The sequence below is a fragment of the Drosophila willistoni genome, assembly GCF_018902025.1.
Source record: "Drosophila willistoni isolate 14030-0811.24 chromosome 2L unlocalized genomic scaffold, UCI_dwil_1.1 Seg196, whole genome shotgun sequence".
In the NCBI taxonomy this organism is placed as follows: domain Eukaryota; kingdom Metazoa; phylum Arthropoda; class Insecta; order Diptera; family Drosophilidae; genus Drosophila; species Drosophila willistoni.
This window is the reverse complement of record NW_025814048.1, coordinates 4287478-4307400: the sequence shown is the minus strand read 5'-3', so window position 1 is coordinate 4307400 and position 19923 is coordinate 4287478. Positions and strand designations below refer to the sequence as shown.

The following is a 19923-nucleotide window of genomic DNA, read 5'->3' as shown; positions in this document are numbered from 1 at the left end:
CAAACAAACCATTTACAATGGACTAGACAACAAAACCAATAGCTGAGCTTCCCCAAAGGGTTGTCTGCTCTTGCGCAGAATAGTTTTGTTTGTGTGACCGGTCGGCAAAAGCAGAGACACCCTTTAAACTTCTGATTTGGCGACGAGCACTGAAAAAAGACAAAGGCTTTTGCTATCCTGCCAAATAGAAAATCTTTTGCAAATATGGAAAAAAATCAAAGTAAATTTATGCGTTTAAACCGTAGTGTCGCTTTTGAAATATAAGTGGACAATTATGAGATGCAAACAATTTTTTATTTGTAAAGGGATTTCGCATTAGAAGACCAACTGGTAACCCTTCAAAAACAAAACGAAATGATTGTATCATGCCCTTATCTAGATTTATTGGGTACCTACTACAAGAATATGATTTTTTGTAAAGCTTTAAAAAGCAAATATGTTTGTCTTGCTTGGATAAATTGGAAACTACTTGAATTTGTTGAAATCCTTTCGGCCAATTGAATACAGCTATACACATACATACATATGTACCTGTAAGCCTTGATGGCATATTAGTTTTAACAAATTTAGAATATCTGGACCCCTTTAAATATTTTCATTCGCATTGAAAGAAAGCATTGAAGAAAGCTCTTTATTTTAGTTTAAATAAATTTTGCGGTTTTTTTTAATCCTCGTATTTGTATTGGATTATTGTTAATAATACAAAGATCTAAGGATTGCAAAACAGTATTAGGATAAAAAACACGTTTGGGATTGAACATTAACTAAAGTAAACAATATATGTAATACATATTATGTATTTTTAAAAAACATTTTTTCAGTAAGTTATTTACACACAAATTTATCTGACTAGTTTGAAAGATGTTACACTTTGTCAGACTTATTAGTTAGTCAATTATTCCAAGAAGCTAACGTCGACGCTACCAATGTTTTTATACCCTTGAAGTGTGTTCCTATGGCAGGTTTGTAAATAATATGTACCCAATTTTCAAACCTTCCTCTGGTAATAAGAAACATAACATATATAGATATGTTAAGTTTTGGACAGCTTTCAGGCTGGTTACTTAGGACAGACGGGCACAAGGTTGAAAAGGTCTACATTTCTGCGCTATAAAGATCTAACTAATTTATTGTCCCCTCTGCAGGGGTATAAAAAGCGTAGCTTTTGGAAATGTGAGAAGCAAAACTAAAATTATGTTGCTTTGTTTTTTTGGGCTATTCAAAACTTAATTAAATTTGCTTAGCTTAAATTTAGTATACTTATCCGAGTAACCATCTGCCTTTTAACTGAAAAAAAAAACAGTTGATCTTTTAGTAAGCCCATGCAAGAACTATTTTCAATTCCCAACCACTTAAAGACCACAAATAAAGACATCGTTATGAATAAATACTATAAAACTTTGCAAAAATATTTAATTTAGATTAATACAAAATATAAAACTTGTAGGTCTAATACAATGGTATATAAATATATGTATTAATTTATTTTATACCATTCCAAATCGTCTGGTTTGTTGGAAGACGGTGTAATCTGTGCATCAGTAAACAAATTGCTGCACATGTTATCGTCAATCTGCAAATAAGTTAATAAATAAAATGGAATTTGACCATTACTGAAACATTTTTAAAGACCATGTCAGGCCCAGCCTATTTTAACTTGTTGCAATATTGATTTCAATTGTAAAATCAACATGAAATTTATACATAAGATTCTACATTAGCTTATAGTCGAAATCCTTGCAGCATATTTACCTGTAGAGATGACACTAAATTATCCGGGCAGTCAAGAACGCTAAGGCCAGATTCTGAAACGAAAGGAAAAAGGTAACGAAATTTCCCATTAATAAATTAATGCAAAGACATTCTTAAGCATGGGGTTTCACTAAATTAAAACTTGGGATATTTTTGAGTTACTCTCTGATCAATAAAATATAATGCAACGTGGTCAATAACTTTGGAATATGAATGGTTGGTTTTTGCTAGCTGTGTATATGGATTTAATTTGAAATCCAAGTTTATAACAAGTTAATCTAATTAAGGGGGCTGTTAGTTTTAAGTTTCGGTTAGGTTGCAAGAGATAAGACACTGATTGTGTCGGTTGTTAACAACTTGAATCGGAATTTACGAATTACACTTACGCATTCTAGGATCGTTCCATGAAGTCGTTCGGTCAATATGGTTTATAAAATAAATATCTCCGGACTCAGTAACTGCTTGTTCCCAACCATCCGGCAGTGGGCCAATAGTTGTCGCAGTTTGTTTTGGAGTTTGTAAAACATCTAAAAACCAAAAACAAATAAAAAAAAAAAACCAAAAGCAAAACAAAACAGTTTATTAAATATGTACTTCTACTTATAAGTAGGTACGACATACATTTAAACCAAGGAACTAACAAATGTTAGCCTTAGTGATCGGATAGGACAGACCAACAAACTGCGTTTAAAAATTGTAAGAAATTATAATTCTAAAAACTCAACATGTAAGAATAACTCATTGCAATTCTCGATATTATATTCTATAGACCAGGATGACATTTATTTTCTAATGTAATCATAGTAGTCCGGGTTTTTTGTATTCCTTGGTTGGTTTAGTTTTGTTAAATTTTTTTTTAGAGGCTTTGACGTCAATTCAATAGCATAATAACCCAAAATTGTTGATTTTTTTTGTTAACTTTACTAAGCAAACCTATGAAGTATACAGATCTTGAACGTACCATTTTGTTTTATTCGCTCTGCCATTGCCCGATGTTGCTGCTGACGCAACTGAATCCTGGGATCTTCCCACTGCGTCGTTTTCGTAGTATGGCTACAAAGAAAGGCAAGAATGTTCGAAACTCATTTAGATGCGCTCAGCAATTTAAAGCTGTTATCTCATTCAAATGATATAAAATTAAAAGAAATGAATTACGCCATTACTGACATACTTACTTCAAATAATAAATCTGACCATCGTTGGTTTTAGCCTGCTCCCATCCTGGGGGCAGGGCACCGAGTTGGCTTTGCAGTTGTATTGGGCTCACCACGTCGTATGATCTTTGCTTTTTATGAACAGTTTGTGTGGAAATTGGCATTTCCTGAACCTGACCCTGCCCAATTCCTATTCCAGTCATTACATTTCCATCCAGCTCAATGTTGTTGGCGGCACTATTCCCAAAGTCAACGTTGTTATCGGGGTAGGCAGGACCTTGGGTACTTGCGTTTGCATTTGCATTGGCATCGCTCCTGGAACGAACATTGTAGTTCTGCTGCAAAGATGCTGGACTGCTTCGAGCGCGGGCGTGATATACGGCTAGGCGACTCTGTGATGGCTGGATAGGATTCTGGTTCTGTGAGATTGCAGCGGAGAGAGCAGAGATACCAGACTGCTGTATTGCTTCAACTGGCTGCGGCTGGGCAGTTTTATTGATGTTAATGTTTGTCTGGGAGCCACCATCAAATGTAGAGTCTGCACTGTTTGCTCGTGAGTGCGATGGAGCCGGAGGGTTAAAGAAGGAATTTGGAAGCTTTCGCATACGAAAAGGCAACTGCAACGGGCGTTTTGCATCTTGCGGATTTAAAACAGTATCAAACAATTCCTGCAAGTTATCATCTATAATATCTTGATTGACTCGCACAACATGATTATTGGATAATTTTGTTGGTGACGGTGATAGCATATCCTCATCGTCGATTTCTTTTTCGTTTATGTTGCTGGTGTTGCTTATTGACATCGTTGTTAACATAAAATTGAACTGTTTGTGTAAACAAATGTGTGCAATTTAACAAATTAACTGCAATATACATATACATATATGTATTTTACTTCATTTTTGAAGCAAAATTATAACTAAAAAATATTAATAATAATAATAATGTTACAGCACTGCCAACATAACACAAACATTGCCACTTTTCCACATTTCAATTATTCGATATCCACCATATCGAATAAGCAGAGGGTAGAATTTCAATAAACAATGGCGTCGATTCCATATGTGACCTTTTTCTATAAAGCGAACGTGCCACGTTGCATTGCTCGATAAATGTGCCTATAACAGTTGAACATTTAATTTTTTTTAGGCCTTAGGAACTTTAGTCTTGTGTAAAGATAAAAATGTAAGCTTATATCAAATTGCCGGCAAGTCGATGGTTAATTTTACAAATTATTGAATTAATCATGCCAAAAACTATATATTTTTATATAGTCTAACCGACAATAAATTTTACTTTGATTTGCCAATCCCGGATTATTTTATCACTCATTGACCAACCAATATATTTGGAAAATTTAAGAATTTCTTAAAATAAAAGAATGCAATGTTAATAAAACAAAACAAAAATTTCGTAGCTGAGCTTTGAAAAAATAGAAATGCATTGTTTAAAACCCCAGAATCCAAGATCTAATTTTTAAGAAACAATTTCAATACAATGATTCTGACAATAGGCCAAGGCATTACAAGGCCAACTTCAAATTATTAAATTTTCTTAAACAATCTGTCATCAATTATCAATTTTTGTTTTAAATATTTTTTTTTAAAATTGAAATCATTTTAAGTGTTTTTAGATTGTCAGAACTATTAATAATAAATCGGTTTCAATCGATATCAAATTGAAACCAATCGATAATACTTGGGTTAAAAATCGATATCGGGACGCATGACACCGATAAAATACTTTTGCATATGTCCCCAACAGACATTGCATATTGTTATTAGCCCTAGTTTGATGCTATACTTTCCTACAAATGCTTAAATCGTTTTCGTAGTAAATATTAAATTGGGATATAATCAATGAATTAGAATGATATCTGAAATAATAAACATCTGCTGGATTCCATTTACGGGATTCATATCGTTTTTAATCCTTCTGTCTGCAATCAACAAATCTATCGGCGTTCGTAAAGCGTATGTGAACCTCCTCTTAAGGATATTCGAGGTAAATTATTGCTAATTGTCACTAATATTGAGCATTTATGTTTTCAATTGAATGACTAATTATAGAGTGATTAGATATCAATGGTGTCAAAATCAGATATTCCAAAGTCCGTAAATATAGTCAGGTATTCTATGTGTTTGTTTGTTTGTATGTATTTACCTATACATATGTATGTATATTAGTTCATGTCTGCTAGCAAGTTTGAATTTCCTATCACAATGGTGCATGAAACAACTTGTCATTTGCAGTAAAAAAAAAACAAGGTATTTAGTCAATGAACCTGGGCAATTTGATATGTTTGAAGGTTAAAAAAGATTACCATTGTTATTTAACAAACTGAAGGTAACACATGCGAATGGTTAACTATTTTATCAGTGTAATGCAAGTTAACCAAATTTCTATGCCAATTTTTTAGTTATTTTTCGTCTGAAAATATTACCAAGCTTTATAACCTCTATAAAATAACTTCTGATACGATTGTTTTGGACTTTGGGGCTTATTAAATGATAACTACTACCATCCCAAAAACATAAAAATAAATGAATTGCATAATTAATAACTAAAGAGTATATATTTTTGGATTCCAGTATGGTCGAGTCAGCATAGAAACAGCATCCAAAGAAAACCAAAAATTTGAGAGTAAGAGTAAGACTGACAAGAAACTTGGTTTGGAAATTGTCGAAGATGATGATAACAAAGAAGCTCTCAATGGAGCGACATTAATTACCAGAGATGCAATTCTTCTACCACAAGCTCAAGAGAACACACAAGAAAAACAAGTGTCCAGTAAAAAGGTATCTATAATCATATTAATTTAAAACAATCTATTACATTTTTGATAACTGATGCTGTTGCTTTTTAGGAAGAAATCAATTTTGACTTTGAAAAATGTTTGGACTATGTTAAATCCGGAATAGAGGCTATCATTGAAGATGATGTTACATCTCGGTTTGAAGCTGAAGAGCTTAAGAGCTGGAATATGCTAACCCGTACCAATAGGCATTATGAATTCATATCCTGGAAAATAACCCTTATATGGGTAGTTGGATTCGTTGTGCGATATACCATATTAATGCCGCTACGTGTACTAGTCTGCTTTATTGGTGTAAGTATCTAATCTATGACTATTACTTAAATGTTCATATAAATGGAATATTTTGGACGAGTCTCAACTTCGATTGATAAAAAGGTATACATTTGAACAATTATATTATACACTAGTCAAAGCAAATGGATATCATTAGGCAAAAAAACAGCAAAAAGGTCAACTAGTTTCCTATATTTTCAAAAAGAGGATATATTCAACAACGTTGGTTTGACATATATTTGAAATTATGTTGAAGAGAATAATTAATAAGTTTTTGGTTAAGAGGTGTGTAAGTGATATATTGGTGAACATGTAATATAATCCTATATGATCTAAGGCAAATATTTTGCTTACTAATAAGACAAAAGACTATGTGGGTCATCAACAAAAATAAGGTATGAAAGTGTTAGGGGAAACTAAATTTTTTAAATTTGCTGCCGAATAAAATTTTTAATTTATTTATGTGTGCTATAACTTTTATAAATGCATATTAATAACAGTAGAAAAGTGCAATTTTTTGAAGCAAGTAAATTCTTTGTAATTTATGTATATAGCTAATCAAATTTGATGATAATATGAAAATTCAAGTCAAGATATTTAAAAAACTTATTTTGATTTAGAACTAAGCGTTAAATGATCAAATTAATAATAATTTGAAGATTGAAACATATTTGTGTACCAAAAAACAAAAGAAAAATAATTTGTTTTAGGAACATTAGTTGAATATAAATTTGTATATGTGTGTACTTTAATTATTTTCCTAAATTGTTTCTGTTGATTATGTTGTGTTTATTTATGATTTGTGCCTTTCGTTTAATTTTACAATTCTTTAATTAATATATTATTATCCTAGGTTTTATTTGCAGTTGTTACAAACAGTATTGTGGCATTAATACCTTATCGATTTTTGCGGCACCCCTTAGCGGACTTATCGTTTAAAATTACTTTCCGTCTTATATCAAGTTCTTTGTCAGCTCTTATTAAATTTCATAATAAACAATATAAGCCCACAACTTCTGGGTTTTGTGTAGCAAATCATACCACCCCATTGGATGTGGCAATATTATCAACCGACTGCACTTTTTCTTTGGTGAGAACAAAGTTTTTAATTACCAAGTGTTTCCATATAAAATTCGAAGATTATTATAATACTATTCCAATCATGCATGAAAATGAACCATACCAAACAAATAATTTCACGACGATTGGATATTAAATTTAATATATGTATACATATATATATTTAAGAAAATCAGTAACTTCTGCAATTTATCAAAATATTTTAATTGGTTTTTTATTACAGTCGAAGCTGCCGTTGTGGTTCAAAAATGAATTGAATATGATGAAGATCTTTTTGCTAGGTTACACAGTTTGTTTGGGGTTTTCATGCATGAAGTGTTTTACAATAGTATAATAATTATTTTAATTTTTATATGTCAAACAAACTAATGCCTGTTGCAATATTGGCTTCTGTAATTGTCTTCGCGTTACTGTGTGTATGCATTTGTTTCTTTATGTTAATTGTTTACAAACTATATATTAATAGTTGATTTTCATGTGGATTTAACAAATAATAGACTTGTACTGGCCATCAAGCAGGTAAGATATGCATTGAACACGTCTCCGTGAAAGTCGTTCTTAGTAGTACTCTCTTAGTTATGATTTGTGAATTTAAATTTTCTGTATTGAAGTCGTTTGTAACTTTGCCCAGTTGATAAAGTGAATTGATGATTAGATATGATTATTGTGCTCTATTGAGCTTACCAATTTTCGTAGTATTATTCTCGAAGAGTTCGTAGTGTGAATAGGTTTGAAAGTCTACTGATAACTCTTTTTTCTTCTCTTGAATCTTCAAGTATACAGACCTATTTTCTTTTGAGATAAATGGAATTTCTTACAATTTCGATTATGTTTGATATTGCGAGTTGTACATAGCGAACGAAATATATTATTTGTGTAATCCAATGTTGGTTTGTGCTAAATTCTTGCTTAGGTTGCTGGCATTTAGTCTACTTCCTTATTTTTAATCGTTTTTCTACGGTATTACTCATACTTTTAATTGAGACAGAGCGTTGTCCAGGTTGTTTTGTCTGGATTTCTGCAGGGATTTATTTTTTATGTCGTGTTTTTAATAAGGATAATAAATAACGTCGTTTGAAAAATACAATGATGGATTTTTAAGTTAAGGGGTATAATTATATTTATTTTAATAACCTTTAACAAACAATACCATTTTATTTTATTTGTTTTCACTAGACAGGTGTATTTAAATTAAGTATTTCCTATATAAGACGAAACGAAACTATTTTAAATTCAATATTTCAATTTACAATGAAGTTTATATTTCCGATTTTTCCTCACACGAATGCATTTCAATACCAGGTAGTATGGTTAACATTATGTACAGCGGCAGTGGGATATCTAAAGGATGGAGAACAAAAACGGGCTGTTGTCCATAAGGTACTTGGGCAATGTTTTGGTGTCCTATCCAGCGCAATCTCCGCTGTGATTACCTACCATAATGAGGATAATCGGCCGTCATCTGGTATTTGTGTCGCAAATCATACAAGCCCCATTGACGTACTGGTGCTGATGTGTGACTCAACGTACTCTCTGGTAAGGCAATCAAAACAAAAAGAATAGTAAAAAACTTATGTATTTAGTATTCACTAATATGTAGGCAATGTGATTTCTAAACCCTTTTTTTTCGTTTGTTAGTTATACATTATTTCACAAACCTAAAAACACGTGTTTAATTTCTTAATCGGTATTATAATTTCCAAGTTTTAGTTTCTTATACTTCGAATTTCATGCATTTTTGGACCCTAATTCGAAGAGTTATATGCATTTTATAGTGCATGCTGTATAATATTTAATATAATTTCGTGCATTCTGATTTTTCGATATCGACTCAACTTGAATTATGTGTAAACGTACGTTTTTACCATTTTTGTAATTTATTTTGTGATTTTGTTTAAGTTCTTTCAAATTGTTTTAATATTATATTTTGAATATCTATTGTCAATTCCACTCATTGTAATCGTGTTAATAATAGAAAGCAAATGCATTTCACTTTGTCGTATTTTGTGTAAGTTTTCTATAGGTCGCCAAATTTAATGATTTGTATGTTTGTTATGGAAATAATAAACATGATTTCAGTTTAGTACTCAAACGCACTCGATAGTAGGATCAAAGTGAACGATTAAAAATTAATTTTTACAGGTCTACAACAAATGCCTAATTTTTGTTCATTGTCAAATATCCTTATTCCCGTTGATAGCCAGAAACAAGTTTTATATCGGTAACAAAATTTTTATTACACTTAATTTACTAAATCAAAATTTGTATCAGTTATGTTATGTTCAGTTTCGTCTTTTGTAAGAGTCCACCAGTAATTGTAAATGAATGCATGTAATCGTAAACTGCAGTAATTGTTATCTTTGCAAAAATTATTCAACATTTTTGTTTTCACAAACTAATGCGTTTTTATATATGGAACATTTCTTAGATTGGGCAAAGGCACGGCGGATTCTTAGGTATCTTACAAAGAGCTCTTGCCAGAGCATCGCCACATATTTGGTTTGAAAGAGGCGAAGCTAAAGATCGTCATACCGTCGCAGAAAGATTAAAGCAGCATGTTTCGGATCCAAATAATCCACCGATTCTTATATTTCCGGAGGGCACATGTATTAACAATACATCTGTAATGCAATTTAAGAAAGGCAGCTTTGAAGTTGGTGGAGTTATATATCCTGTGGCTATAAAGTACGTAATTATATAACTAAGTAAATAATCAAATATCTTGCTAGAACAGTTACGGAGAGGTAATGGATTCTGTTCCTATTACCCTTAGATACGATCCAAGATTTGGAGATGCCTTTTGGAATAGCGCCAAATACTCGATGATGCAATACCTCTACATGATGATGACATCGTGGGCAATTGTGTGTGATGTCTGGTACCTTCCACCAATGTATCGCCAGGATGGAGAGTCAGCAATAGATTTCGCTAATCGAGTTAAAGGAGTAATTGCTAAGCAAGGTGGATTAGTGGACTTGGTGTGGGATGGACAACTCAAACGAATGAAGCCCAAAAAGGAGTGGAAAGAAATTCAACAAGTTGAATTTGCTAACCGTCTAAAATCTGATTGACACTAGTTTAATAGTTCTACAAAAAGTATAATTAATATACATTAAAATTCTTTTTTCACACCTAAATAAATAGCGAAGAGTCAACTGTATAAAGTATTTGTCACATATCATCTCAGAGTATTTTATTAAAGCTATGTATGTCAAGCAACTTGCGGTGCTTTAAACTTCTTTTCAGAATACTGGATTGCAAATGACACGGAATACGGTGGCGAAAAGGGAAAAAATATATTTTGTATTTGTTCTTTTCTTCTCTAGACAGTCAATCTACGTTTGCATATGTTATTTTTACTTAAAAATCATAGACAACAAAAAGCAAGGACTCGAAGCTTATTGATTACGATAATCTCAAAAATTATGTTAGTTATGGCTTCCATAATTAAAAAATTCGACAAAATGTATAGAGAGAATAAAAACATACAAAAATAAATACGTTTATTATTCACTGGACTGTTTAATACTATTCTAAATAAAAGAAATTAAAGAACATAAATACAATTGTTTTATTGTCTTTTAAACCAATTGAACAAAAAATTTCAAAAACCAAATCTATGCATATGCTATCTCGCTCAGTCTACAAACACACGAGCACTCTAGCGCCGCCGCTACGCTACGGCCAACTCCGTCCTTATGGATCTCCTAGTAAAATACGTTCTTACGTATATTGTGCATGGTTCTTGCCCGATATCAATAAAATTTGGTAGGTTGGTACAGTCAATCAATTTCGACAGGCAATCGGTTTTTTCTAATTAATGGAGGCGAAAGTGGGCGTTGCAAAAAGTTAATAATCATTATCTGCCCGCATACTAAAGAAATCTACATACCAAATTAGGTGGATTTAACTTTGTTAGTTTTCGGGAAAATCAGTTTTTTTCATTTGGGAGAGCGAAAGTGGGCGTGGCAAAAATTTTGAGCAATTAACATTTGCGCGCTAGCTAAACGAGTATATGTATATGTATACCAAATTTGATGTAGCTTGCTGTTATAGTTTTTAAGAAAATCAGTTTTATGTAAATTCTGGGGGCGTGTGGCCAATATTGAAATTAACTTTATATATTTACATACTACACACGTCTATATACCAAATTAGGTGGCTCTATCTCTTATAGTCTCCTAGTTCTAGGTGCTTATACAGACGGACGGACAAACGGGCAAATCAAGTCGACTCGTTGATCCTGATAAAGAATATATGTATGTACATACTTTATGGGGTCGGAAAAGCTTCCACCTTAAGTGTGGGTGCATGGTAAAAAAACATGATATTGTATAAGAAGAGTTAGATCCTTAAATTAACCTATTACTATAATTTTGTACCTATATAATCAAATTTAAAAGATATCTTAAATTAAGAATGAACTTTAAGAGCAAATATTAATAGAGTACCAAACAGCTGTTTTTAATTCTTCGATAAATTTTATAGAAGGAAGGTCTGCATTAACTAAAACAAAAATTGACGCGATATACATATTTATTAATAAAAAATTTTTTTTGAAGCGATAAACATTTTTCAAAAGTCAACATTCCATTTTATACAAGTTCGACGAATGTTTCATGTGAAAAATTACGTTGGTGTTCCGTTTCCACCGTTCCAAATTCATCGATAAACTGCTACGAAAATTGTTCTTTTTGCACAATCGACCTGGCGTTTGGTGGTTATTGACCGGAAACAAAACGTGTGCAGTTTTATAGAAGCTCTTTCGTTTCCCATCTTCGCCTGGAACGGTCTGCTTCATCGCATGTGAGTAATTTAATATACATTTTGCATTTAAAGAAGCTGAAATATTTGTTACCTGTGGTTTTGTATGCATTTTTTGGGTTACTTTCGTTATCGCCTTACATATTAGCATTTTTAAATGAATGCGTGTTAGAGACAATAGACAAATGTCTGAGGCAAAGTATCCATGTGTATCGTATTGAATTTTACATTCCCACTACATTTATAGATACCGCAAACTCGTGCATTTTTTAGTTCTTTTTTTTTTTGGTTTTCCTGAGTTGCAATTTTTTGCCAAAGACATTTGTATACAACAATGTGAAGTGCCTAACAATTTTCATACATACATATGTACGTATGTATATATGTATGTACATATGTACGCTGACATCAGTACGTATGTAGATATGCATGTACATACATTCTTTGGCGTCCATAGTACAAAAAAAAAAAAACGCCTATACTGTTTTATAATATTTTAACTGCACCGGTTTGGTAAAAATAAGAAAATTATCTATTATAAATTAAAAAATATAACTAATTGACTTTTTATTTTTCTGTTTCTTTAAAGATATTTTTTGTATAATTGTACATCTGGTTTAAAAGCGAGACAATGGCTGATTTCGATGATCATGATCATACCGGTCCTTCTGATTCCGGAGCATCGTTGACATATCCGATGCAATGCTCAGCATTACGCAAAAACGGATTTGTTATGTTAAAGGGCAGGCCATGCAAAATTGTCGAGATGTCCACCTCAAAAACTGGAAAACACGGTCATGCTAAAGTTCACATGGTTGGAATCGACATTTTCTCAAACAAGAAGTATGTAATGCCAAAAAACCAAAAAAAAAAAATAATTGACCTCCAGCAAATTGAAATGTTTATTGTGTTATTTATTTAAATGTCATAAATAATAATGATCCGGGTGTATTAGTGTATTTGTCATGCAAAATTTATAAAAGCCGGCTTGTGAAAAAAAATGATTACTACAAGTTTTCTATATTAATTGGCTCCTTGTTGGGGTTTCTATGAAGTTTAATATTTGTTAATGAATGCTAAGAAAATCAATAATATAAATTTTTATCTATTATTATTTTAGGTACGAAGATATATGCCCATCTACTCATAACATGGATGTCCCTAATGTTAAGCGCGAAGATTATCAGTTGACTGATATCAGCGACGATAGCTATGTTACATTAATGTCAGACGGTGGTGATATTCGTGAAGACTTGAAGGTTCCCGATGGTGATTTGGGCAATCAGTTGCGTTCCGATTTTGATAATGGCAAGGATTTGCTGGTAAGAAAAACAAAAATTAATTAAAAACTAGCTAACGCCTAAGTGCCACATATTGGATATAGCGAATATACAATAATAAATATCATAGTAGCTATTGAGAAATGCAGTTAAAAAAAAAGATTTCAATTAAACTCAACATATGTCAGGCTCAGAATCCAGACGTCACTGCAAACTTAAACTGCAATTTTCCTTAGACATTTTTGCATTTGCCGGTTCATATAATTTAACAAGAGATCTGCTACTAGATCTGATCCGTTCAAACCTATTTATACTGACTAAATGAGACGGTAGCTTGTTTTGCTGTTTACCTACATATTTAAGACAAACTAAATCAGTGTATGCTAATATTTTTGCATTTCTATTTTCAGTGCACTGTTCTTAAGTCTTGCGGCGAGGAATGTATTATCGCAATTAAGACTAATACTGCTCTGGACAAATAAAGAAAAGGTGTCGTTGTAAAACTATGTTGCATTTACATCTGAAGTAAATTTAATCAAAGATGCTGTTATAAGCTAGTTGACACAACTTTTAAATTTGGTTCTAATTATTGTACAAATAAAACTGAAATTTGAAGCATCTATGTTTGAAATACTATGCAACAAAATACGCGTTTGCCAATAAATTTTTTACCTAAACGTCAACTTCAATAAATAATGTTTTTGATTACCTAAAGTGGAGGGTGGTGGTCTGCATACGAATAATAAACTTGTGGTTTATAAACTGGAAAGAGGCTAGGCCCATATTAATTGAACAATTTACAGCTACGGTAAAGTAAGGGAAATTTGTTATTTGTTGTTAGAGTAAAGAAATTTTAATAACAATCAAAAATATACAATAGTTTATATAGAATAGAGACATACATATATTGGATTGGATTAATTATATAAATATTGGGGTAGTCACCAGAATTTTGGATTAATATCTTCAATTTTGATTGGCTTTTTTAAAGTATACTTCAATTGGAAGTGGAGGCACAACCGTATCATAGTCCAAGGAATTTAATTTATTTCCATTACGTTGATATTGTTTAAATTTTAATATGGGTCTGCGTGCTTGTTTGGGACTTCCACTAGATATTGTCATAATTGCTGACTCTGTTCCCACAGAAACCTTCTCAGCTGTGGTTCCATCTGTGGCAAGTTTTGGCTTAACACTTGAACTTGGTTCTTTGTCAAGTTTCTTTGGTGATCGAGTGTTTATTGATATTGGTCGTTGTTTTGGTTGTTTGGTAGTGCTAATTTCTTTTGATATATTCCTAATTGAATTATCCAATACGGTGCTGTTCGTTTCGACGATTCTGCGTCGAATGTACATTCGACTAGTTTTATTACGTTTAGTATTCGGTTTAACCATCTCTGTAACTTTAGGATATGTGTGGACTGGTGTCTTTTTTGTAGATGTCAATATCCGGTATTTTTTTTGATTTCGGCTGATATGTGTTCTAGGCAACACCAAAGTGGTATTAACCTTTTGAGTGGCATTGTGAGTGTTAACCATCTTTAAACTGTTTTGATAAGTTTCTTTTAACTTCAAGCGCAAATCGTTGATTGACTTTAATCTTAATCCACCCATTGTCGGACTCATAACACTTGTGAAGTTGTCTCGGCAATTTTTACACAGTTCCTTGGAAGAGTTTGACAAATCTTGCGCTTGGTATAATAATGTGGACAGTGGTGTTGTCAAATTTGTTGTGGTAGGTTTTGGTTTTTCCAACAAATCGAGTTCGACATCGGTCGTAACTTCTGGTATTGGTGTAGTTATCTTTATTTCCTCAATTCTCGTCTCCATTATTGGTATAAATGGTTCCATTGTTTGTTTAGTATATTCCACAGATTCAGAACCATCATCGGAATTAACAATATCAAAATTGTCCAATGTCATTTCAGTTGTTGGAATAAATCTCGTCTCAGGATCCGATTCTGTGGTAAATGTTTTTTGGCTGGGCAAGTACTTGAACGGAGTTCTTGTTCGGGGAATAATCACATCATCCAATGTGAAGTAGGTGTGTGTAATATAATTTGAGTATGGTAGGCTGGTTGTCGTTATAGTTACTGCATTATCCTCCAAACTTGTTGGATAATCATTGTGATAATTATTTGATAAGCCTGTGAAACAATCTGCACTAGGTTTAGTTGGGCTTATAATATGCTCGGGACATGCGGTCCAATCGTTTTTGAAGTTATACTCCGACCTCTTAGGTTTATCATTATTTTGAAGGTACGTTGTACTGGTACTTGGTGTCATCCTTAAATATTCGGTGTAATTTTGTTTATCATTGTGTTGAAAGTCATTTACAAGGGGTGTCAGCTGTGTTGTCGTCGAACTGAGAGCAAAGTTGTCAGGCATTTTGTATTTCATTGAAGTAACTGATGATAAGACATTGTTGGCATGCAGTAAGCTGGTCCTGGATGGATTATAAATTTAAAATATTTTGATTTAATCTTTAATGTAAGTGAAAGTTGTTACCTTTGTGTGTTTCCCATTAATCCACGATTTTCAGTGCTGGTATGCATATATCTCGGTACTATGTGCATTGCTCTCATATTATTAGACATTTGCAGTTTTCCGAACAATATGGGAGCGTGAGCGTTGAACCAATACATTTTCCTTGACGTCTTCGGTTGCTGACTTTTCATTTGTTGATATATATAAAGCGAACGAGGATCAATTGGCCATATCTGGAGGTTTTTGGAAAACATATATTATATTTTATGTGTGTGATTATATTATATTTGGTATAATCATAGGCTGTAGGTTTGATAATTTCAATTTATGCCAATAATAAAAGTATTAAATAATTTGGCATTATAATTGCAAAGTAATTGAACATACCCCTCGTTGATGGCCAATATAATTGGACGACACGTAAATGTTTTTTAATATACAAACTGTACCTAAAAGATAAACTTATAAAAATTAGACATACTCGTAAACAAATATAGGTAATTATTTGTTTCAAAAATAACTTGCAACAAATAAATATTTGGTTTTTTAATAGAAATTGTAATTATAAATGTAAATATTAATTTAAATTTCAGGCATTCACAGGTAATATGTATATCTCGGTATTAGGCACTAATTATAAAGAGAATTAGAAATAGAGAAATTAATCACATCAATCACTAATCCTTTAGTAATGAAATTTTACAACAATTTGTTTTTGCAACTGTTTTATAAACATCTTTACTGTCTGCATATTTATATATTTTTAAGAGACACTCATTTTAATCGAAATGAACTTTATTTATTTTTTTGTAAGTTTCATCTTTTTAAAACATTTTTTAGCACTTTGTTAAATTGTTTAATTTTATAGATAAATATTAACGAATTTATTGTCAAACGCTTACCTATCACAATATAAAATAATATGATAGCATTGCCGAATTTTCCGAACATATTGTAGATTTACACTTTACTAGAGGCTATTAATGACTACTTTCGCTTGTTGAACATTTTGAGTGAGGTGGTGGACCAATTTACAGACATACATATGTACATTCGAACGAATGCATATAACTAACTATGGGCTATATTGTAGGTACATAACCATAATAATATATGAACAATAACATATACATATATAAAGATAAATGCAACATGCATAAACTTCAAACACGCGTCCATCTTAGTAGAGATGCCCAATTAAAAGTTAAAGCCACTTCAACAAGCTAATCACCTACAATTGAAAAAAGGTGTTTGAAATACATAATACACAAAAAAAGTCCCTTAAAAAGTTAGACGCGAATTAATTCCTTTAGAAATAAAGTCAAGTTTTTAGCAATAATTTGCAGTATCTGGAAAAAAAAGAAGTCTTATCATCTGAAAATGGTTTTGTTAATTGTAAAGTTTGTTATTACTGCTTAGTCTTAGTCTTTGGAGTCTGCAACTAAATGCACTTTGTGCAAACAGAGTACAGCATTCGCGCTGTAGAGCATAAAGATGCACGCTTGGCTAGCTCCTCTCCAGATTCGCAAATATTTTAAGCACTTACAGACTTTCGTTTATATATGGATCCATACATATATATCTATATGTATATACATACTAAGGTAACTGTATCAAATAATGATTATATTGAATTGATGCACGAATTGTATTGCATTTTATAAAAACAATGCTCTTGTTTTAATTAATTTCAACCAAAATTTAATACAAAAAATAATATGATTTTCATTTCTCACTAATTGTAAATTCGGTTAGACATTATATATAAGCACATATATTTAAGTAGTGAATAAAACGTATCAACACATATCTAACTATATAAGACTTTTATAAAATATAATTGATTAAATGTTCATTGAAACATGATGAATGACTGATAAGCTCATTTTGAAGAAGATTTTGTTGAATTTAGCATGTTAAAAATACATTGACATATCCATTAAAGATATAAGGTAATTTGTGACACGCTTTAATTACTAGTTTATTTAAATATTGATTTTTCGAAATGTCGGCGTATTCAATGGTAAAACATAAAGAGAAATTTGAAATTCAGTCAAGTATGGCAAACGAAAAGTTAAGAAGTTTTTTAGGATTTTTCCGAAAAAATCTGAAATCCAGAAGGTATTATTATTACCTTCAATTCTTTCCAAATTTCTAAAAAAAAATGCAAATTCTTGCAGATTGTTTTGGCTATGTGTGATTCTTCTTTCTGGTTGGAACATGACATCAATTTTTATTTTAACAATCAACCGATACAATACCGATTCGACCAGTATCGGAGTAACAACTACTTACATTCGCTGGACAAATACATTTCCAGCGGTTAGTATTTGCTTATCAAAGAATCGAATAACATCCGAGTTTTCGAATGCTGTCAAAAGGAGAGTCGCTGGCGATGCACCTCCCTCTTATATATATATAAGAACCATTTTCGATTACCTCTTTGTGAATCCAAATAATTTTTATATAAAAGGGGAGTATTGCAAAGATCTGAATTCAACCTGCGGAGTTGATATTTTGGATATGAGAAAAGAGGTAAGAAGGGTAGGGAATATTTAGGTAAATAACATTTAAAATTTTGTTCTATAATTCCGAATTTTGGATTAGTTACTGGCTCGCTCTTGCAATCAATTTGTGGAAAAAATATACTTTTCTGAAAAACTAATGGCAAATTGCGAAGATATATTTAAATTTCATGAACTTGAAATGGGATATTGCTTTCTTGCTAACAATTTATTGGATTAGTAAGTAAACTTGAAATATTTGTACTTCATTAAGTTTTTTAATTGGGTACAAAGTGAGTTATTAAGTCAGATAACCACAGACATATTTGATCATAATGAAAGATCCAAAGTTTTTTAAATTAAGCAATTATTTTCAGCAAAACTATTGATTTAATGCCATTGAAATATTCGCCCTCGGATAAATACAGAAATCTAAAACTAATATTACGCAGTGGACTTACTTATCGATATGACGTAAGTAAAAATTGTTAAATAATTTAAAGAATATTACATTATATTTATGGTTATAAACGGTATTCATTTGAATAATAAATGCAATTTTAAGCTCTATATTCACAGCCCAGAGGATGTTCCGTATTTTAATGCTGTATCGTACACGATTGCATCCGATCCTTCAGTTCACAGTTTTAATGTCGAAGAGATCTATAACAATGACGATGTAATTTACGAAAACGTTAATCAACGAATGTGCAAATTTCCCACAGAAAGTAATGATAAACATATTTTTTATAGGTGAGTTGATCCCTGTAATCAATAGCTTAAAAAAGGAGAATAAGTGTATTTTGAAAAATATGTATATTTCCAGTTTTTCAAATTGCATGTCTCAAATCAGAAATGAAATGGAGGTGAAGCTATGCAATTGCACGTTGTTTGCCAATTCTAAAGAAGGTAAACTGCAAGTTCATTAAGTTTTATTTATCAGATTTTTATATCAATGCTTGTCGCTTAGATTCATCGAAATATTGCGGTATTAAAGGATTATCCTGCTTGGATGAAGGTAAATTTCCTTGTTATTCCATTTTAAAATTTGGAAATTCATTTCGATACCTTTTTCCACCATATTTTAGCAAATCTTTCTGGTAAAGTAAAAGACTTTGTTGGAACAACTTTGGCTTGTTTGCCATCTTGTGTGGAGCAACAGATAAATTATGTTGGGTGAGCGATTATAAACTATATTAATTTAGCTTTTAAATTTGGTATACTTGTCAACTATTATAATGTCAGCTAGACCATCTGGTTTTACCTTATTAAGTAAATTCTATTTATTTGTAATCTTTCTAACAATTAGTTCACGTGAAACCAAATCCGAAGAATATCCTGATGCAAATTACGTCGAAATCGAAATCGCTAGTGCGCCATCAGCTCGATATTATCGTACAGTAACTCAAACAAAGTTGGATTTAGTAGGTAATACGATTTGAAGTATAGGTATTAGTATTTAAAACCGATATTAGGCATTAAAACTAACATCTAACACCTCTTATTGACAGTTGCAATCGGAGGAGTAATTGGTTTGTTTATCGGAGCATCCTTGCTAAACATTTTGGAAGTTATATCTTTGTTATCAAAACAAATTAAGGATTTACTTGTACACAACTGTTTGTAAGAGTATTTAAATTATTGGTAACACAGCGACTTGTAGACAATAAATTGTTATCATTCAATATTAAATTTCTTTCATTGAATATTTCTTTCGAATGGACTTTCCAGAACTTAAAGTCCCTAAAAAGGGCAACTTCAAAAAACGAGTAGTATTTGTTAAATAATAAGAATTTTATTAATATAAT

The 19923-nt window shown here is 31.7% G+C and overlaps 5 protein-coding genes across 8 annotated transcripts; 3 read left to right on the top strand and 2 right to left on the bottom strand.

The window, feature by feature from the left end:
• Positions 1 to 1448: 1448 nt before the first annotated feature.
• On the bottom strand, positions 1449 to 3841 carry LOC6640548 (transcriptional coactivator yorkie). 2 transcript variants are annotated; one of them, XM_002063430.4, is made up of 5 exons: positions 2928 to 3841; positions 2714 to 2805; positions 2139 to 2279; positions 1753 to 1805; positions 1449 to 1573 (listed from the first exon to the last, which is right to left on the bottom strand). In XM_002063430.4, the coding sequence occupies exons 1-5, from the start codon at positions 3719 to 3721 to the stop codon at positions 1478 to 1480; spliced, it is 1176 nt and encodes a 391-aa protein (XP_002063466.1). In that variant the 5' UTR covers positions 3722 to 3841; the 3' UTR covers positions 1449 to 1477. The 2 variants fall into 2 exon arrangements, with proteins under 2 accessions (XP_002063466.1, XP_015034195.1); XM_015178709.3 differs by lacking the exon at positions 2139 to 2279.
• Positions 3842 to 4657: 816 nt separating this feature from the next.
• LOC6640382 (glycerol-3-phosphate acyltransferase 3) lies at positions 4658 to 10247 on the top strand. Of its 3 annotated transcripts, XM_023182006.2 has the most exons (7): positions 4658 to 4913; positions 5501 to 5707; positions 5776 to 6018; positions 6854 to 7090; positions 8383 to 8616; positions 9509 to 9765; positions 9854 to 10247. In XM_023182006.2, the coding sequence occupies exons 1-7, from the start codon at positions 4779 to 4781 to the stop codon at positions 10149 to 10151; spliced, it is 1611 nt and encodes a 536-aa protein (XP_023037774.1). In that variant the 5' UTR covers positions 4658 to 4778; the 3' UTR covers positions 10152 to 10247. The 3 variants fall into 3 exon arrangements, with proteins under 3 accessions (XP_023037774.1, XP_002063467.2, XP_015034270.1); XM_002063431.4 differs by lacking the exon at positions 8383 to 8616; XM_015178784.3 differs by lacking the exon at positions 6854 to 7090 and having other exon boundaries at positions 4659 to 4913.
• Positions 10248 to 11798: 1551 nt separating this feature from the next.
• Positions 11799 to 13739, top strand: LOC6640383 (eukaryotic translation initiation factor 5A). Its single transcript, XM_002063432.4, has 4 exons — positions 11799 to 11886; positions 12434 to 12687; positions 12965 to 13166; positions 13535 to 13739. Exons 2-4 carry the CDS (start codon positions 12476 to 12478, stop codon positions 13604 to 13606), a joined length of 486 nt encoding a protein of 161 aa, XP_002063468.1. The 5' UTR covers positions 11799 to 11886; positions 12434 to 12475; the 3' UTR covers positions 13607 to 13739.
• Positions 13740 to 14050: 311 nt separating this feature from the next.
• On the bottom strand, positions 14051 to 15512 carry LOC6640384. The gene has a single exon (XM_002063433.3). The coding sequence runs from the start codon at positions 15510 to 15512 to the stop codon at positions 14091 to 14093; it is 1422 nt and encodes a 473-aa protein (XP_002063469.3). The 3' UTR covers positions 14051 to 14090.
• Positions 15513 to 15740: 228 nt separating this feature from the next.
• On the top strand, positions 15741 to 19742 carry LOC6640385 (pickpocket protein 19). The gene is made up of 10 exons (XM_047009956.1): positions 15741 to 15748; positions 17792 to 18146; positions 18219 to 18355; positions 18493 to 18589; positions 18681 to 18868; positions 18942 to 19024; positions 19086 to 19133; positions 19204 to 19291; positions 19425 to 19543; positions 19627 to 19742. The coding sequence occupies exons 1-10, from the start codon at positions 15741 to 15743 to the stop codon at positions 19740 to 19742; spliced, it is 1239 nt and encodes a 412-aa protein (XP_046865912.1).
• Positions 19743 to 19923: the final 181 nt, after the last annotated feature.

What these genes read in the sequence shown, in the direction of transcription:
- LOC6640548 (XM_002063430.4), bottom strand. Translation starts at nt 3,721, where the DNA reads ATGTTAACAACGATGTCAATAAGCAACACCAGCAACATAAACGAAAAA. An exon ending in AGAGCGAATAAAACAAAATG is followed by an intron (nt 2,280 to 2,713) that starts GTACGTTCAAGA and finishes TTTGGTTTTTAG; the next exon opens with ATGTTTTACAAACTCCAAAA. An exon ending in ATGGAACGATCCTAGAATGC is followed by an intron (nt 1,806 to 2,138) that starts GTAAGTGTAATT and finishes CTTTCGTTTCAG; the next exon opens with AATCTGGCCTTAGCGTTCTT.
- LOC6640385 (XM_047009956.1), top strand. An exon ending in GATAAACATATTTTTTATAG is followed by an intron (nt 18,869 to 18,941) that starts GTGAGTTGATCC and finishes GTATATTTCCAG; the next exon opens with TTTTTCAAATTGCATGTCTC. An exon ending in GTTTGCCAATTCTAAAGAAG is followed by an intron (nt 19,025 to 19,085) that starts GTAAACTGCAAG and finishes CTTGTCGCTTAG; the next exon opens with ATTCATCGAAATATTGCGGT.
- LOC6640383 (XM_002063432.4), top strand. Translation starts at nt 12,476, where the DNA reads ATGGCTGATTTCGATGATCATGATCATACCGGTCCTTCTGATTCCGGA. An exon ending in GACATTTTCTCAAACAAGAA is followed by an intron (nt 12,688 to 12,964) that starts GTATGTAATGCC and finishes TTATTATTTTAG; the next exon opens with GTACGAAGATATATGCCCAT. An exon ending in ATAATGGCAAGGATTTGCTG is followed by an intron (nt 13,167 to 13,534) that starts GTAAGAAAAACA and finishes TTCTATTTTCAG; the next exon opens with TGCACTGTTCTTAAGTCTTG.
- LOC6640384 (XM_002063433.3), bottom strand. Translation starts at nt 15,512, where the DNA reads ATGCCTGACAACTTTGCTCTCAGTTCGACGACAACACAGCTGACACCC.
- LOC6640382 (XM_023182006.2), top strand. Translation starts at nt 4,779, where the DNA reads ATGATATCTGAAATAATAAACATCTGCTGGATTCCATTTACGGGATTC. An exon ending in TCCTCTTAAGGATATTCGAG is followed by an intron (nt 4,914 to 5,500) that starts GTAAATTATTGC and finishes TTTGGATTCCAG; the next exon opens with TATGGTCGAGTCAGCATAGA. An exon ending in CCGACTGCACTTTTTCTTTG is followed by an intron (nt 7,091 to 8,382) that starts GTGAGAACAAAG and finishes TTTCAATACCAG; the next exon opens with GTAGTATGGTTAACATTATG.